Genomic DNA, 18,118 nt, shown 5'->3' with positions numbered 1-18,118 from the left:
TCTAAAGCACTATGGGACAGTATATAAATCTAAATGCTATTGCTATTGCTAAAGGTGTGAGCACCAGAGAAGCTGAGGATTTGATAGAGGAAATATATATCTACAAAATAAGGCTAGACAGTTAAATTATGCTAATAATTTCAGCAGTATTTCCTGTTATCAATTCTATCTAATGTTTAATAATTTACCTTAAATGTAAAGAATCATAATATTAGCATTCATGAGTGAAACAATCTTCTACAATGGTGTACAGCCAAAAAGAGAATGCCATAGTAATGTCAAGGACAAAATGTTTCACTGGAACAAATCTAGGTTTACTTACTTCTCAGTCAAAAAGTTCCCCTAGTAAGCTTGAGAAGCAACTGTCTTTTACTTAATGCAAAGGTGAATAACCTTTTTTGGCAGCCAGGAACTACACTCTTTTAAAAAAATCAATAAATACACACACAAACATAAATTGATTTTTTGGGAGTTGAAAACTATCCTTCTCCCAGGAAAAGGAAAAGCTCCAAGATCTAAAATTCTCAATTTGCAGGATGATTCCAAAACTATAATTGCATTATATCAGATAAATCCAATTCTGTTGGACTTCACCAAACTGTGCAAAACAATGTACAAACTTTGGAGATTTCCATAACTATTCTTTAATATTGCCAACTTTAAAAGGGGAATAAGCAAAAGTCTAAAAATATTAAACAGATTTTTCAGCCATCTGTTTGCAGTTCAAAAAACATCTAAAATGGCACTTGGAGTTGGGATATTTTTTCATAAATTGACACAGCTGTAACTGCTTTTTGTGTACTTTGAGAAATAGGTGTGTAAAATAGTTCTTGCTCCCACACAATTTGCCTGTATTGATGGGAAATAATTTCCTAATAAAAATCTCAAACTACAAATACTTGCCATTTTTATTTTCTAAGCATATCTGTCTGTGAAGTTCAAAATTATTCTGGGGAGAGATGAGCGTATTCCTGAGATTGCCTACTTCTGTGGAATAATAAATTTCAGATTAGTTCTTTCTTTGTTAATTAATGACTTATGCATTACTCCAGGGGTCTCGAACCTTGGCAACTTTACGACTTGTGGACTTCAACTCCCAGAATTCCTCAGCCAGCCAGTTGAAGTCCACAAGTCATAAAGTTGTCAAGGTTGGAGACCCCTGCATTACTCCATCCTTCCTCAACTTTATGTCCTCTGGGACTAAAACTTCCAGAATTCCTAGACAACATGTTCAAATGCTAATGGACACCAGAGCATCCCATCACTAAGCAATAGCAGAAATTGAGCTGATACAAGTTTCCAATCCTGCACACACATACTTTATATTCTTGGCAAATTGGTTGAATGAGGACATTGTGAAGGTCCTAAAAGTAATCTTTTTCTTCAGATTAATTCCAAATTGGCAAGACGTCAATGCCAAGCAGTTCAGTGATTTCATTGGAAGTTCCCAGAGGCAGACCCACATCAGGGCACTAGTGTCCTCTTGTTGAAATTGTATGGCACAACTCAGGCATCAGGGAACTATGGTGTTTGAAGTTCCCATTATATCAGGGGTCTTCAAACTTGGCCCTTTTATGACTTGTGGACTTCAACTCCCAGAATTCAGCAGCCAGCGTGCCTGGCTGAGGAATTCTGGGAGTTGAAGTCTACAAGTCATAAAAGGGCCAAGTTTGAAGACCCCTGAATTAGATGATATTATAACACTGTGGGAAGAGAGGTGAAGGAGCTCGCTGTCTATATCAGGGGTGTCAAACTGCTGGCCTGCGGGCCAAACGCATCACGAGGAAATGCGTCACGAGGATAAAAGAAGATTAAAACCATAGATCCAGTCTATGTCACTCTTTTTCAGAAAAGTAATGCAACCCTAAATTATGTGATCAGTTACCCCCTCCAAATATACTGAAATGGCATTGTATATAATAACAACTACAAGGATTTTATACACTTTTTATTGGAAAAGATCTCTAATCCCCTGTATAGAAAGATAATTAAACTGTGAGGATGTTTCAACGCCTAGAGCTACTGGATATCTAAAAGGTTACTATTCAGTCTTCTTTGGAAACCATTTTTGCACTATGATTTTTTGCATAGAAATGTGCTATAATACTTCTCAAATTTGGATTCTAGAATTTATTCATTTAATTTAATATATAGCATTAGCAATAGCACTTAGATCTTGATACCACTTCATAGTGCTTTATAGCTCTAAGTGATTTACAGAATCAGCATATTGCTGTCAGTGATCGGGGTCCTCATTTTACTGATCTTAGAAGGATGGAAGGCTTAGTCAACCTTGAGCCTGTCAGGATTGAACTCCTGGCAGTGAGCAGAGTTTGCCTGCAATACTGCATTCCAACTATTGCACCACCACAGCTCCTAACATAGTCTACACCAGAGTTCCCCAATGTTTCCGGCTTTGCAGAATGGGGGGGGGAGAGAGGGATGGTTCTGTGTGAGCAGCCAGTAAGAGCATGAACACACAACTCCATTTGTGCAAGGGCATGCCCGCGTGCCCACCGCTCACACAAATGGAGCATGCGTGCACACGCTCATCTGCTTGTGCAAGTGGGGATGTGTGCATGCATGCTCACCCCGTTTCCATGGCCCAGTTGCAAATAGCTCATGGCCCGCTAATGGGCCACAGCCCAGAGGTTGCTTATTATTTAAAGTTTTTCAGCTGTACAATAGGGACATGTCTTGACTAGAATTTGGTATGAAATATACTCTAAATTGTTAATGGTGTATTAGAATATAGTGGTCATTTTATATTTTAGATCTACTGATTATTTTAAGCTTGTTAGTTATCCATCTGTATTTGATAGCTTCTTTGGTTTCTTTTTTTTCCTTCTTGCTAATTTTTCTATATGCTTTTAAATGTGTATTTGTATCAATATTATTTATTTTTTATTTTTTATTTGCCGGAGGAGTTTGGGTTGACTGTGCAGTTGTGGACACGTGTATATGGGATTTTTGTGTGTGAGGCCTCTACTCAAGGAATTAGAATTGGAACATCTTTATTTGTTTCATCAGGAGAAAACAAAATGGAATATAGTTAGAATCAAGCTGAAATGTAATCAAACTGAAAATCAGGGTCCCCAACTTAAAGTCTTTCCTGTTAGTGGTCGATTCATCTATTAAAAAATATAAATGCACATTATGCTAAAAGTTTATCTGTTTTCAAAAAAACCCCAACCAAATCCACCCACCTGTTGTACCTAATACACATAGTCCTCGACTTAACAACAGTTCATTTAGTGACAGTTCAAAGTTACAACAGCACTGAAGAAAGTGACTTATGACTGTTTTTCACACTTACGACCATTGTAGCATTCCCATGGTTACATGATCAAAATTCAGGTGCTTGGCAACTGACTCATATTTATGACAGTTGCAGCAACCCAGGGTCCAGTGATCACCTTCTGTGATCTTCTGACAAGCCAGATTCACTTAACAGTTGCAGTGATTCATTTAACAACTGTAGCAAGAAAAGTCCTAAAATGGGGCCAAATTCACTTAACAAACATCTTACTTAGCAACAGAAATTTTGGGCTCATTTGTGGTCGTAAGTTGAGGACTGCCTGTATATGAACGGTTTGAGACCCTATGTTTCTTTTTAATGCTAAAACACTGCCAATAACTGGATGCTTCGGGTGAGACCATGCATTGTCATTGTTTTTCTGTTGTTATTATTTTTAGACGAGAAATCCTTCAGCATGTGGACGTGATCAAAAACTTTTCTTTAACAAAGAACATGGTACGGATCGGACAGCTGATGCATTATGATTATTCCAGCCATAAGTACGTCTTCTCCATTAGCAATAGCTTCCGCTTGTTGCTTCCGGATGTCTCGCCGATTCAGAACAAGCACTACAACATTTGCGCTGTTGTGGGAAACAGTGGAATTCTTCTCGGCAGTCAGTGCGGGCAGGAAATAGACAAATACGATTTTGTTTTCCGTTGCAATTTTGCACCCACCGAAGCATTCCAGAAAGATGTTGGAAAGAAAACCAACATCACCACTTTTAACCCGAGCATTTTGGAGAAGTATTACAACAATCTTTTGACCATTCAAGATCGCAATAACTTTTTTCTAAGCTTGAAGAAGCTGGATGGAGCTATTCTCTGGATTCCAGCTTTTTTCTTCCATACTTCAGCCACTATTACCAGAACTTTGGTAGACTTCTTTATTGAGCATCGAGGACAATTAAAAGTCCAGTTGGCTTGGCCAGGAAATATAATGCAACATGTTAACAGGTGCGATTTGCTGCTGTGCATCATTAACCTTTTGGTGCTTAGATAATTTTCGGTGTAACCAAAGGATATTCAAATTATGGCAGTTGTAAGGAGGATGGATAGTTTGTGAACCCAGGTAGCATTTTGCTTACATTGCCAACATGAAAAACTAAGAAGGATCTGAACAGATTGGAGAAGAAACAACTACTATAAATGACCCTCAAAAGATAGAATAGACTAGTAAATTTTAAAAATTGCAGAAAAAGCCAGTGGCATCTGACTTGCTGCCTTATTATGTTTATTGGATTCATTCTGTGCTTCTTCATATAAAAAGAGCCTCTGAGGCACCTTATAGAAAGTGTCACGCAAGAAGGAACTAATTAAAAAATTAAATGCTTAGTTAATACATCCAACAATAAAGAAAACCATGAAGAAGCGTTAAAAAAAATCAATTAATTTGATACCTCTGCTTTCCAAATAGGAAAGACTAGAAAGCAAGGAAATTCCCAAAGCTCATCCCAGTGCAGTACAGAGGTGAAAATCTTGATTTGTTCAGATAGCTTATCGGCTAATAAATAAGGGGGGAATCCACTGTGTTATGAATGAAGATGATCATCATCATCCATGATCATCCATGATGATCAACAAAGATGATAACTACTATAGTCCCAAAAGTGCTTTTTTTCCAAAAGGCAACTGGACTTTGTTGTTTTAATGTTTCATTTTTCATCCAAGAAGCTTCTTCAGTTCAATAACACTGAAATAATTTTAATATTTAGCATTTCTATTGAAAACAAAAAGTATATAAAGATGTCTAACAAGATCAAGCAAAAAAATAAAAATAAACTATAAAAAACAAAAAAAGTTCATAACATAACATAACATAACATTTCCACCGTGACTATCTTGATAACATAATTGAAAATATGTTACATTCATATTATTAAATAATAATTTAATTGTTGTTTAATCTTAACACTTTTAATGTTTTTATATCTATGTTTTTATACTATTGCAAGCCACCCAGTCACACAGGACAGTGAGACAGCTAGCATATAAATTTAATAAAAAACTAAAAGCTAGAAGCTAGGAGATAGGTGGATATTTCTGTAGAGGAACTTTGAGAATTGCCACCACCGAAAAGGCCCTGCTCTGCCAAAGCATCCAAGAACCTCAGGAAAAATATGAATGTGAAATAGGATTTCCCCAAAATAATGATACTGTATGGATTCTTATTTTGCAGGTACTGGAAAAACAAGCATTTGGCCCCCAAGCGACTCAGCACAGGTATCTTGATGTACACCCTTGCATCCGCGATTTGTGATGAAATCCACCTGTACGGGTTTTGGCCCTTTGGCTTCAACCCAAACAACAGAGAGGATCTTCCCTACCACTATTTTGACAAGAAAGGAACCAAGTTTACTACAAAATGGCAAGAATCCCATCAGCTGCCTGCCGAATTCCAGCAGCTCTTTCGAATGCATGGTGAAGGACTTGCAAAACTGACTTTATCCCACTGTGCCTAAGGATTTCATACTTGAAGTGCCAAAAGATTGTTGCTGTTGTTTTTTAAAGGGGGGGGAAGTGCCCCCACTGAATTTGCAATTTTTCAAAGCAGAATTCTAAAAGGAAAGGCATTGGTGGGAATAAGGTGGGGAAGTGTTTAATTCTGGAGAGGTCTCCCGTTTATTATTACCCGTTTTCAAAGCCTAGGAGAGTGGCTTTGCCAATTTTGCAAGACAGAAGTATTTCTTATCTTTCTGAAGTAGGAAAATCCAGGCTGTTTATAGCAGAAAAGTTTTGAATGTCTTAGCTATGCTGCCAAGAATATTAAAATATTTTCATAGTCATATATTTTTCACATTCTGGAAAGGAAAAAAAAGGGTGAACATTATCAATGGTTAGAACTTCTGTGTTTGCTTATTCAGACTAGCTTATTGTTGTTTCTGGATTTCTTTGGGGAAGGGGTGAATTTATGCTATTGCTATTCATAGTGGAACATGCCTGTGTTAATTCATGAGAATTTTTCCTGAAGTTTGGACTGAATGATGGTTTAGGGCAGTATGAATAGGCTGTAGGTCTATTAAGATCACTGAGAATGTCTCCTGATTAAGAGACGATTGAATTGTTCCCCAAGTCTAGTTTTTCTCTTTGAAGATCAAAATCTAGGAAAGGTCAACAATATTTTCCATGCATTTAAGCATCTATATCTGGCACGGATGATCAGCTGAATACCCAAATAGCAATTTGGCCATTGACCCAATTCTCAAAGACGTTTCTTCTTTTCAGATCTCCTGTTGAAACGACTTGCTCAAGCTACTATCAGTGCAATTCAGACTAAGTAGCTAATGTGGTCCTGTGGCACTATCAGTATAAAAATAATTTTGTGCACGTGGTATTTGTGCAAGAACACCATTATTTTTGCACAGTGTGTTTGCTTAAATAAAAGCAGCATGTTTCTGATCTGCCAATTATCTCCTGCAAATTTAAAACAACAATCCCCTTCCCTTGCATGATTTCATTTGTAGAGAACTACAGAGATGGTCTTGGACAAAGAATGTGGCAGCCTTTAGCAAAACATGAATGTATTACTGTATTATTATGGTTGCTTGCACAGTCAGCCAAATGTTTAGACTGGCATTTTTGTCCACCTAATGAGTCCTTCCCAAGGACCTGGGATAGGCAAATGTTGTTTAATAATTAAAGGTATTGTCATGGATGTAAGATGCCTTTTGCAATTGACTGGTGGTGATTTTGTCAATGCTGATCATGTTCAAGTGACGCTCCAAATGTTTTAGAAAATTGGACCCAAGGGGCCTATTACGTACTATGGGTACTACTGTTGTTTTCTTTTGCCAGAGTTGCTCTACTTGTATTTACAGGTCTTTGTAGTTTGTGCTTTTCTTCAGTTGTTTCTTTTATTCTGCTTTTGTCTCCAGGTACTGCCATGTTGACTAACCAGACTTTTTTGTCTTTCTTATCAACCGTTGTTAAATCTGGGGTAGGCTTGTCTGTTTGAATTTCAGACAATTTTCCAGAGCACATTAGCTTCTTCATTTTCTATTATTTTGTCTATTTTGTGGTTCCACCAGTTCTTGCTTGCAGCTATCCCAATGCCCCATTATTGCTATTTGTCATGCTGTTGTTTGTAGTCTGCCTGTGCGGTCCTCTTGCAGCAGCTAAGTAGTCCACTGTTTTTTCAGATTCTTGGCAGAGGCATGGTTGGTGTCTGTTGCTGTCTTTTCAATTCTGGTTTTATGTGCAATTGTTCTTAAGATGTGGTTTTGTGCAGCCAGAATTAACCCCTCTGATTCTATTTTCAACTTTCCTGTTCTTAGCTATTACGAGGTCTTGTTATCATCTGCTTGACCTGTTAGGGTTTTTTTTTTCTCTCCACTGGCCATATATTAATTTGCTTCACCATGTTTCTATTCTGTTCTTCATTGGTCTTTCTTATAGACTAGTTCATGCTGGCTCAGGAATTCTGGGAGTTGAAGTCCATGAGTCATAAAAGAGCCAAGGTTGCCTACCCCTGGACTAGTTTGATTTATTTGGTATTCAGTAAGTCTTCGTGGTACATTAACTTCAGTGCATCTTCTTCAGTCTTTCAGATATTCTTCAAATGCTCTTTTTTCTTCTTCAACTCTCTTGTGATCTTTCAACATTCCCCATGCACCTATGCTCCTTGGTAAATAGAATGTCAGTATTGCTAAGCAGATGAAGGCATGATTCACTGTCATTATTTTTCTGGTCTTCCTATCCAAGTTCCTAGCTCAGCTTGCATTCAGTCCACTATTCCAGTTGGGTATCTAATGATTGGAATTGCACAAATATTAATCGCTTTCGTGGCATTTCCACCTCTGAGTTTGGTCTTTAAGATCTTTTTTGCTCTTCTGATGTATCATTACTTTCCTCTTAACTTCAGTGTGCTTGATATTGTCAGTGTGAAGGATGCCCAGGTATTTTGAGACTCTGGAAAGAGTACAGAGAAGAGCAACAAAGATGATTAGGGGACTGGAGGCTAAAGCATATAAGGAACGGTTGCTGGAATTGGGTAGGTCTAGTTTAACGAAGAGAAGGATGAGGGGGGACATGATAGCAGTGTTCCAATATCTCAGGGGCTGCCACAAAGAAGAGGGAGTCAAGCTATTTTCCAAGGTGCCTGAAGGCAGGACAAGAAGCAACGGATGGAAACTAATCAAGGAGAGAAGCAACCTAGAACTAAGGAGAAACTTCCTGACAGTTAGAACAATTAACCAGTGGAACAACCTGCTTCCAGAAGTGGTGAATGCTCCAACACTGGAAGTTTTTAAGAAGAGACTGGACAGCCATTTGTCTGAAATGATATAGGGTTTCCTGCCTGAGCAGGGGGTTGGACTAGATGACCTCCAAGGTCCCTTCCAACTTTATTATTATTATTATTATTATTATTATTATTATTATTATTATTATTATTATTATTATTATTATTATTATTATTATNGTGGCATACTTGTCCAGTCCAAACTCTATTGGACAATATATACAATATAGCTTGGACAGTGTTAAGACAGTGATTCTATTTCAGATGGCATTTTTCCATACAGCTTCAGATCATCCATGTAAAGAAATAAAATAGCTTGACAGATGTTTGATAGTATAGCCTTACTTGTTCAGTATTGTTGACAGAGGAATCAATCAAATGAATATGACAAACCATAGTGGTGAGAGTGAGTCTCTTTAAAAGATTCCTCTCTTGATATTAACCTCTTCCAATCTACCACCATCGATCAGCAACTGTGTCTTCCATTGTTCCATTGATCCTTGCTCAAAGGTTCTGATGTTTTCTATTGTCTCCTTTTTTTTCTAGGCATTTGATTATCATGTGGCAGGGAGTCTAATGCCTTCTTGTAACCAATCCAAGCTAGATTCAAGTTGGTCTTTCTTTTCAAGCAATTTCCAGAATCATCTTGTAATTTAGGAGCTGATCTGTTGTTTCTCTGCTGTTTGAGCAGTTTCCTTTCTGCTCAGGTGGAAAGAGCTGGTTTTCAACTAAATAGTGTGGGACTGTATTAACTACCACAACAGTTAGTAATCTGAAAATTGTTGGTAAGCAGGTAATTGGCCTGTAATTTCCTGGTGCTGCCTCTTTTGCTGGATCTTATGAGATAATTTTTTCCACATGTTAACCAATCTTCAATTTCATCTTCTTGTAGTTAGTTATTAAACTGTTTGCCAATGAGTGGATGTAGTAGACCAGTCAAATGTTTCAACCAAAAACCATACAGTTTATCTTCATCTGATGCTGATCAATCCTCAATCTTCTTTGCCCTTTTGTCCATTATTTCTGTTGCATTACAAATTAATTCATTTTTAGCTTCTTTTTTATTCTTATCCTCCTCCTTTACCCAAAGTGCCTTCTTGCTGTATTTCTTTGGGTGGGGCCATATTTGCACCCAGAACTCCACTGTTTCTTCTTTGTCGGGTGTTGACTGGTTCATTGCTGTCTCTGCATTGATGGATTGATAGAAGTGTTTCTGATTCAACTGAAATTGGAAATTCTACCTATAATGTGCAATTCAAGCTTCATATTTACTGACCTTCTCAGCTATAGCTGTTGTTTGCTGCTTTATTATTTCCAGTGCTTCTTTGATCTTCCTTCTCTCTAGGTGATAGTTCTCAAATCAGGTGACATTATTATTGTTGGACACACAGTTAGTCAGATGTCTGTAGAGATTCTCAGTCATCCAGGTCATGGATGTCCCATAGCTGCTTTTCCAAAAGGCAACTGGACTGTCTTGTTTTTCCTTGAAAACATTTCGCTCCTCATCCAAGAAGCTTCTTCAGTTCTGAAATTCTGAAGAAGCTTCTTGGATGAGAAGCGAAACAGTAGTAACTGTGAGAGGGACCTCAGACTCCTAGTGGACAATCACTTAAATATGAGCCAGCAGTGTGCTGCAGCTGCCAAAAAAGCCAGCACAGTGCTAGGCTGCTAGAGATAGAATCAAGATCACGTGAAGTATTAATACCACTTTACAAGGCCTTGGTAAGGCTACACTTGGAATACTGCATCCAGTTTTGGTCACCACAATGTAAAAAAGATGTTGAGACTATAGAAAGAGTACAGAGAAGAGCAACAAAGATGATTAGGGGACTGGAGGCTAAAGCATATAAGGAACGGCTGCTGGAACTGAGTATGTCCAGTTTAATGAAGAGAAGGACGAGGGGGGACATGATAGCAGTATTCCAGTATCTCAGGGGCTGCCACAAAGAAGAGGGAGTCAAGCTATTTTCCAAGGCGCCTGAAGGCAGGATAAGAAGCAAAGGATGGAAACTAATCAAGGAGAGAAGCAACCTAGAACTAAGGAGAAACTTCCTGACAGTTAGAACAATTAACCAGTGGAACAACCTGCCTCCAGAAGTGGTGAATGCTCCAACACTGGAAGTTTTTAAGAAGAGACTGGACAGCCATCTGTCTGAAATGGTATAGGGTTTCCTGCCTGAGCAGGGGGTTGGATTAGATGACCTCCAAGGTCCCTTCCAACTTTATTATTATTATTATTATTATTATTATTATTATTATTATTATTATTATCATCATCATCATCATCATCATCATCATCATCATCATCATCATCATCATCTTCAAGGAAAAACAAAAAAGTCCAGTTGCTTTTTGAAAAAGCACCTTTGGGACAGATGTTTAGCTATGATGATGGTAGTGGTGATTAGTGGTTGCCTGCTCCCAAACTCTCTGTATGTGCGGTTCTAGTAGTAGTTCCTGTTGAATGTGTTTTCTGACATGGCATATCCCAAAGGGCTGGCAAGATCCTTGAAAGCCTAACAGCATTTTCCTTCCTTCCTTGTACTAAACAGTGTCAAGACAGAGTCATTTTAAGCATTTTTCCTTTTCTGGGTTTAATTCATCTTTGCTAACTGTTGCATTCTTTATCCAAGGCCACCCCCATGGTTCTCTACACATAGCAAGGTAGAAGTTTGGGGTCAGTTTGGTCTTTTCTCAAACACTGTTTTCAAAAGGAGGGAAAAAATATACCTTCCTGGGACAAAACCCTTCCATTTCTTCAACCGATGAGGCCATGGGTGTGAATTACAAAGAAGTGATGATCCAATCCCTAAGCCATTTGGCTGAGCAGAATAGAACCCCTGAGTCTTAAGATGTCCATTATGCTCCATATTTCAGAATTTTGCATTATCTTACAGTGAGATGTAATTTTACAGTGAAATCTGCAATTTCTCATTTAGATAAGTGAGTGCTGAAATTGAATAGGGCAGTCAAATTTAAGCAGCAAAAATTTCAGATGACACTAGATGGCAGCAAAGAAGCAGCAGTTCTGCATTACTCTTCTGCCATCTAGTGACTGTCTGGTTTTCTGCAGCCTTTATCTGATAGCTCTTCCGCTCCTTGAAGCTTTATTGGATTACATCATTATTCCTATTGGAGAATAATGTTCTAAGAAATAATGAACTAGTAAGATTTGGTGAACATCCCCTGGTTATCACATCAACCCTAAGTATCCAGATGCCATATCTCTGCTTCAGCGAATATGCTACAAATGCTTCACTGACATATTTAAAAGTACCAATGGAACAGAATATTTGTAAGTCAGGGCTGAATTGTGGAGACTTTGATGCTCTCTGAGCTTGATTGTTTTTTTGCAGACGTTTCATGACCCAATTAGGTAACATCTTCAGTGCTACTAGCATACTATGAAGAAGATGCTACATTTCGGGCTACACTGAAGATGTTACCTACTTGGATAATGAAATGTCTACAAGATTACAGCTAAGCTCAGAGATAAGCAAGGATTCCATATTTCAAAGGATTTTTCCCCAAAACCTGGAGTGTTTTTTAGAATTTTTCTTTGGATAACACATGCCATATCTACACTCTAAATCTATAAATCACTGCTTCTCTGAGATTCAGTTCTTAATATTTATTCCTCTAAAACAGTGTTTTGTCAAACTCAGCAACTTCAAGACATGTGGACTTCAGCTCCCAGAATTCCCCAGCATGAGGAAAAAGGATACAGCATTTGATCAATGACATTTTTTATAACTGGGATTTTAAAAATCACAGCAACTGAAGAGTATTCCTGCTCGTCTAAATGGCAGATGCAGCAGGAGTTGGCTGGGGTAGATGCATGTGTGTGAACACACTAACATGTGTTTTGCGAAACATGTTTACCAAATAAATGAATAAAGCACCACCTTGAAAGAGATGCTTGTCCCTTCTCCTCATCCAAGAATAAATGTGAATGTATCTTCAGATAGGATCACTGCTATGACATACAGTATGTGCTTTATCAGAAAACCGTAATGTAATCTTGCTTCAGAAATATTTTATCCATCTAAAATCAATGCAAATCAATTAATTAAAATGATTAATTGCTTATCTGTGCAGTTCTAACCTCTAATTCATTGTGGTGGGAGGAAAGTAATCTCTATATTAGTGAAGCTCAATCAGTAACTGGTCAGTCTTCTGTTAGGTTTTAGATCAACACTGTCAGTGGTTCTGGCAATATTAAGCCACCATGTTCTCAGCAAGTATCTCCTGGATCCATTTTCTTTCCACAACTAGCCATAGGATTTCAACTACCGTCCATAGTTTAATGAGTTGCTTTTTCAACTACACAAATCTCCACGTCTTCATTCCCATTTTTTTGCTTTGCCCTATCTGAGGCTTTCATGGAGAAAATCCACCTAAAGGGTCACTAGGAGTCAACAACAACTTGATGGCACATGATCAATCAATCAATCAATCAATAGCAGACTTAAGATGTTGAGACTCTAGAAAAGAGTACAGAGAAGAGCAACAAAGATGATTAGGGGACTGGAGGCTAAAGCATATAAGGAAAGGCTGCTGGAATTGGGTATGTCTAGTTTAATAAAGAGAAGGACAAGGGGGGACATGATAGCAGTATTCCAATATCTCAGGGGCTGCCACAAAGAAGAGGGAGTCAAGCTATTTTCCAAGGCGCCAGAAGGCAGGACAAGAAGCAACGGATGGAAACTAATCAAGGAGAGAAGCAACCTAGAACTAAGGAGAAACTTCCTGACAGTTAGAACAATTAACCAGTGGAACAACCTGCTTCCAGAAGTGGTGAATGCTCCCACACTGGAAGTTTTTAAGAAGAGACTGGACAGCCATTTGTCCGAAATGGTATAGGGTTTCCTGCCTGAGCAGGGGGTTGGACTAGATGACTTCCAAGGTCCCTTCCAACTTTTTATTATTACTATTATTATTATTATTATTATTATTATTATTATTATTATTATTATTATTATTATTAATATATCTGAGAGTAAGATTCACTGATGTCGATAAGATTTAGATTTGATTAATATTCCCTCAGGCAAGGTTATAAATTCCATGTGATTGATCAATTGTGGTTTTTTTTAAGTAAATTGTACAGTAGCTGTTTTCTAAACTTTTTATTTTCCAAAATTGCAGTTAAAAAATCATAATCTAACAGCCCATTTGTATTTAGAAACAGTAATTCCAGGGCCATTGAGCTGGAGTTGGTGTAAATCATGATACTTCAGGGGTGTCAAACTGCCAGCCCACGGGCCCGGATGCATCATAGCAAAACCGCACCCACTCCATTGCCGGCAATGGCAATACGTCGCGACACGTCAAGTGACGTTGCGAGTTTGACACCCTTGTGCTACATAAACTTCAGAGAACTCAATTCTCTGGTTGAGTCTGAATCACAGGCATTTTATCATGTTTTTCACAATAGGTAAAGGTTAAAGATTTCCCCTATCCAGTCGTATCCAACTCTATGGGATGGTGCTAATCTCTGTTTCTTAGCCAAGGGAGCCAGCATTGTCCAAAGACATTTCCATGGTCCTGTGGCCAGCATCACTATATGCCAAGGCACGTGGAATGCTGTTACCTTGCCACTGAAATGGTACCTATTTATCTACTCATATTTGCATGCTTTCAAACTGCTAGATTTGCAGGAGCTGAGAGCTCACCCCTTCGTGTGGTGCTTGGGTCTCAAACCAGGCTGTCAGCTTTCCAGTTGACAAGCTCATCATCTTTAACCACTGAGCCATCATGCCCTCCCTCTCCCTTGTTTTTCACAATAGACTTCATGTTCTTTTAAGAAATATTGATCGGCTAGACAACTTTCAATGTGATATCCCCCAGTTGTGTTCATGGAAAGTAAAGGAAAGAGATGGGTTTTCAGACTTTCAAGATTGATGTCAGCCCTTCAAGATAGTGGGGAACAAGAAACCAAAACCATGAGTGCTAACTCCTAAGATTATAGTAACAGAGTCTTGTTAAAACTGAAAGCCTAGCTCTCCCCCTTGCCTTTGCTTTCCAGGGAGCTAGGGAGGGTCCCTTCCAAGGTATTTTTCACACACCCTATTCTTGCTGTGGGCTGAGACATCTCTTATCTGACCATTGCCCCAGTTGTGGCTCTTCTTTCTCCTGTCTCTCCAGAATATTCCCACAGAACCTTACAGTTGACTTGTCATAATCTCTAGCCAACCTGAGAGTCAATGTTCAATTATACCAAAGAGCCCAGAATTGCAAACGTCTCATTAAAACTTCATGGCCATTAACTAGGTTGATTGAGCCAGGCAAATCACACTTCTAAGCACACTCTGTTTTTATTGACCAACTTAGTTAACCCCCAAGGGTTGGATTTAACCCCAAACAGACTCAGTCATTATTAGCGTTAAATTAACTTTATCCTTATAGCCATCTTGTGGAAATACCTAAACCTAAAATTGATCAGTTTGCTTACTGTGTCTTCCAAGAAAGAAAGGAAAAAAAAAGCTGGAGAGGAAAAAAATAGCTACAAAACTGGATTCTCCACTACAGTGTTCACTGCCAAGAACTGTCAGTACAAAACACACAAGGCTTGCCTGCCGTGCATAAGCCATGTTCTTTGATGAATTCTAGACAGATGAAGAAGAGGTTAGTGATATCATGAAGTCTTACCAGTGCTTCCCTGGCACACAGGAAGGATGCCAAGAATGTCTTGGAAAAAGGGGGGATACCCTGTAACCCCAAAGTAGTGATTTGACTCAATTATTGTAATTGGGTGCCATCAAAGAAATCAGTAAACTGGCACAGATAAATTTGTGCCTGTGTTAGGTATGTTGTAAGAGCAGGGTCCAATTTTCCCTGATCTTTCTCGACACAACAGATTAATTATTCTATTCTATAGAAGTAAACCCAAATAATTGGAGAATAGGTGTCACAAAAGGCAAAATGGCAGTCTCAGCAGTGCAATTGAAGCCCAGTCTTTTGTATGTATGTGCATATACCAGGGGTAGGCAACCTTGGCATTTTTATGACTCGTGGACTTCAACTCCCAGAATTCCTGAGCCAACCATGCTGGCTCAGGAATTCTGGGAGTTGAAGTCCACGAGTCATAAAAGAGCCAAGGTTGCCAACCCCGGCATATACAAAGAGATATTAAGACAAATACAAAGATGCAAAACTTTAATTGTGGTTAAAAAACACAGTTGTTTAATTGTGGTTACCCTCTTGCCTATCTTAACCTTCACCCCTACATTTGAGTTGGTAGTGGAACAAAGGAAGATGGTGAATAATAATTTGTATTCTCTGAATGCTTTTCTGTACTTTCAAGAGAAGCAAATCATCCCCAGATAATGTTAATATGTTATGGTCTTCAGCCTAGCTTAGGGGTAGGCAACCTTGGCTCTTTTATGACTCCTGGACTTCAACTCCCAAAATTCCTGAGCCAGCCATGGCTCAGCTTGGAAACCTCTCCCTTTCCCCTCAGCATGGCTGGCTCAGGAATTCTGGGAGTTGAAGTTCACGAGTCATAAAAGAGCCAAGGTTGCCTACCCTTGGCCTAGCTTCTGGAGCTCCTTCTGAGGTTACCCTACCAAAATTTAACAGCAAAACACCAAGGATATCTATGAGGGAATAAAAAAAAAGTCAGAATTGTTGGTGTAACTTGTACAGTGGAAGTCTGCCCTTTCTTATCTTCATCCATCCTGACATCACAGGTGCCATCTTAATTTTTGTTATCCCATCTCCTGCCTCTGTAATAACAGCAGTGTGATTTGTCTTATATTGAGAACAATCATAAAAAGGTGCATTAAAAATATCCCCAGACTCTCCAAATAAAAAAGGGCCTACCTCCCATTGCCTTCCTTCCTCTCTAGGAATGCAATTCTTAAGACCTCTGTGGCCTCGTTAAGAAAAGTGCTTCCCTATACAAAAGTATTATTCACCTCTATCTTCATGAAAGCCTACTGACCAGCCATTAGTTCTGAAGATGTGAAGATAATCATGTCCTTGTTGGGTCTGTGCTTGTTATATTGACAGTATGGGATTTGGCCTTTTCTGACGTAGGTAGACATTAAAGTAAGAAATCCACTAGCAGCTCTTTCAGCTAGAGATCCACCAGACCTCCTTCAGTGAAAATCTTCAGAAATGGTATCATTTGCAGCAGTGGAAAGTTTGATTGCATCTCTGTTTCAACAGCAACAGGAAGAATGAAGACGTGAAATGAGCTGGAATATATATGCTTTGTTTCCCTCTGATATCAGCAAGATCTTTCTCTCAAAAGAGTCACTTTTCTCCAGAATTTGCATCTAGAGGGAATGAAGATTTTTGCCTTTTCCTAAGCTGTTGAAATGTAACAAGCAACAGTCCCAATTAATACATAGTTAATAGTATGGGATGTTGGGTTCTATAGTTCAATAAGTTGAAGGACCAGATTCCCCAGCTTTGTTTTATTTAATTCAATGGCCCCCTTTTTCAAGATATTTACCTGCTGTTTCTTGTTGTTCAATTTAATGGTTTCAGAAAAAGAGAAAAGGAAAGGAAAGGAAAAAGGAAAGGAAAGGAAAGGAGAAAATAAAAGAGAAGAAGGAAGGAAGGAAGGAAGGAAGGAAGGAAGGAAGGAAGGAAGGAAGGAAGGAAGGAAAGGAAGGAAGGAAGGAAGGAAGGAAGGAAGATAAATCATTCAAGGATTAGAAATGGGAATTGAGAAATGTATCAAGGTCATACTGCAATAATTTATTTACATATGGTATTCATCACTAATATTTCAGTATTTGAATATTTTAGAGTCGCAAATTTCATTAAGAACTTTGGGATCAATAGCCCAACACTGCCTGAAGTAGATTTTTTTAAAACAACTAATATTTTCTGTTTTGATACAAAAATCACATCTTAAAGAAATGTGCCTGATTCATAACCATCTATTTTGCTATGTGCTAGGGTTAAGAACAAAGTTAAACATTACAAGTTAGAAATGAAAATCAAAGTTTAAAAATTCAGAAGGGTAAAAAAGGTCAACAAGGCGGAGGAAGCACCCTCAAGCCACCAGCCATCCCCAGGATTGCATCACACCCTTAGTCCTCATACTAATTGGCAGAACTAAGTCTTAGCACTCTGCTGGAAAACCAGAAGAATGGGGACTGATCTCATCTCTGAAGGTAAGAAGTTCCAGAAGGTGGGTAGCAAGAGTAGAGAAGGTCTTCCTCCTAGATCCCGCCAGTCAAAATTCTTTGACCAATGAGATACACAGCACACCTTCCTTGTTTGACTCAGTGGGATGGGTTAATGCAGGGGTAGTCAACCTTGGCTCTTTTATGACTCGTGGACTTCAATTCCCAGAATTCCTTAGCTGGCTCAGGAATTCTGGGAGTTGAAATCCACGAGTCATAAAAGAGCCAAGGTTGACTACCCCTGGGTTAATGTAATTGGGATGACATTAAGGTATCATTAATGTGGGATGCCCTCAGGTAACATTAACACTACATATAATATTACATGTTGGGCAGGTCTTCAGTAAACTGTTTATTATCATCATCATCACAGCTTTCATTCATTGTCTTTAAATCTGGAGGGAAAGATGCATGGGGTTTAGGACAATTAGCCATGCCC

At 38.6% G+C, this 18,118-nt stretch overlaps 1 protein-coding gene across 1 annotated transcript in view; it reads left to right on the top strand.

The window, feature by feature from the left end:
* Positions 1 to 5,759, top strand: part of ST8SIA3 (ST8 alpha-N-acetyl-neuraminide alpha-2,8-sialyltransferase 3) — a 20,901-nt gene extending 15,142 nt beyond the window's left edge. Inside the window, exons 3-4 of the mRNA XM_015826346.1 lie at positions 3,697 to 4,254; positions 5,477 to 5,759. Coding sequence (XP_015681832.1) covers positions 3,697 to 4,254; positions 5,477 to 5,759 — 841 coding nt within the window. The remainder of the gene's footprint in view (positions 1 to 3,696; positions 4,255 to 5,476) is intronic.
* Positions 5,760 to 18,118: the final 12,359 nt, after the last annotated feature.

The sequence above is a fragment of the Protobothrops mucrosquamatus genome, unplaced genomic scaffold (assembly GCF_001527695.2).
Source record: "Protobothrops mucrosquamatus isolate PMUCROS unplaced genomic scaffold, P.Mucros_1.0 scaffold3069, whole genome shotgun sequence".
Classification (NCBI taxonomy): domain Eukaryota; kingdom Metazoa; phylum Chordata; class Lepidosauria; order Squamata; family Viperidae; genus Protobothrops; species Protobothrops mucrosquamatus.
Note: the sequence above shows the minus strand (reverse complement) of the source record. Positions and strands in the feature narration are given on the sequence as shown.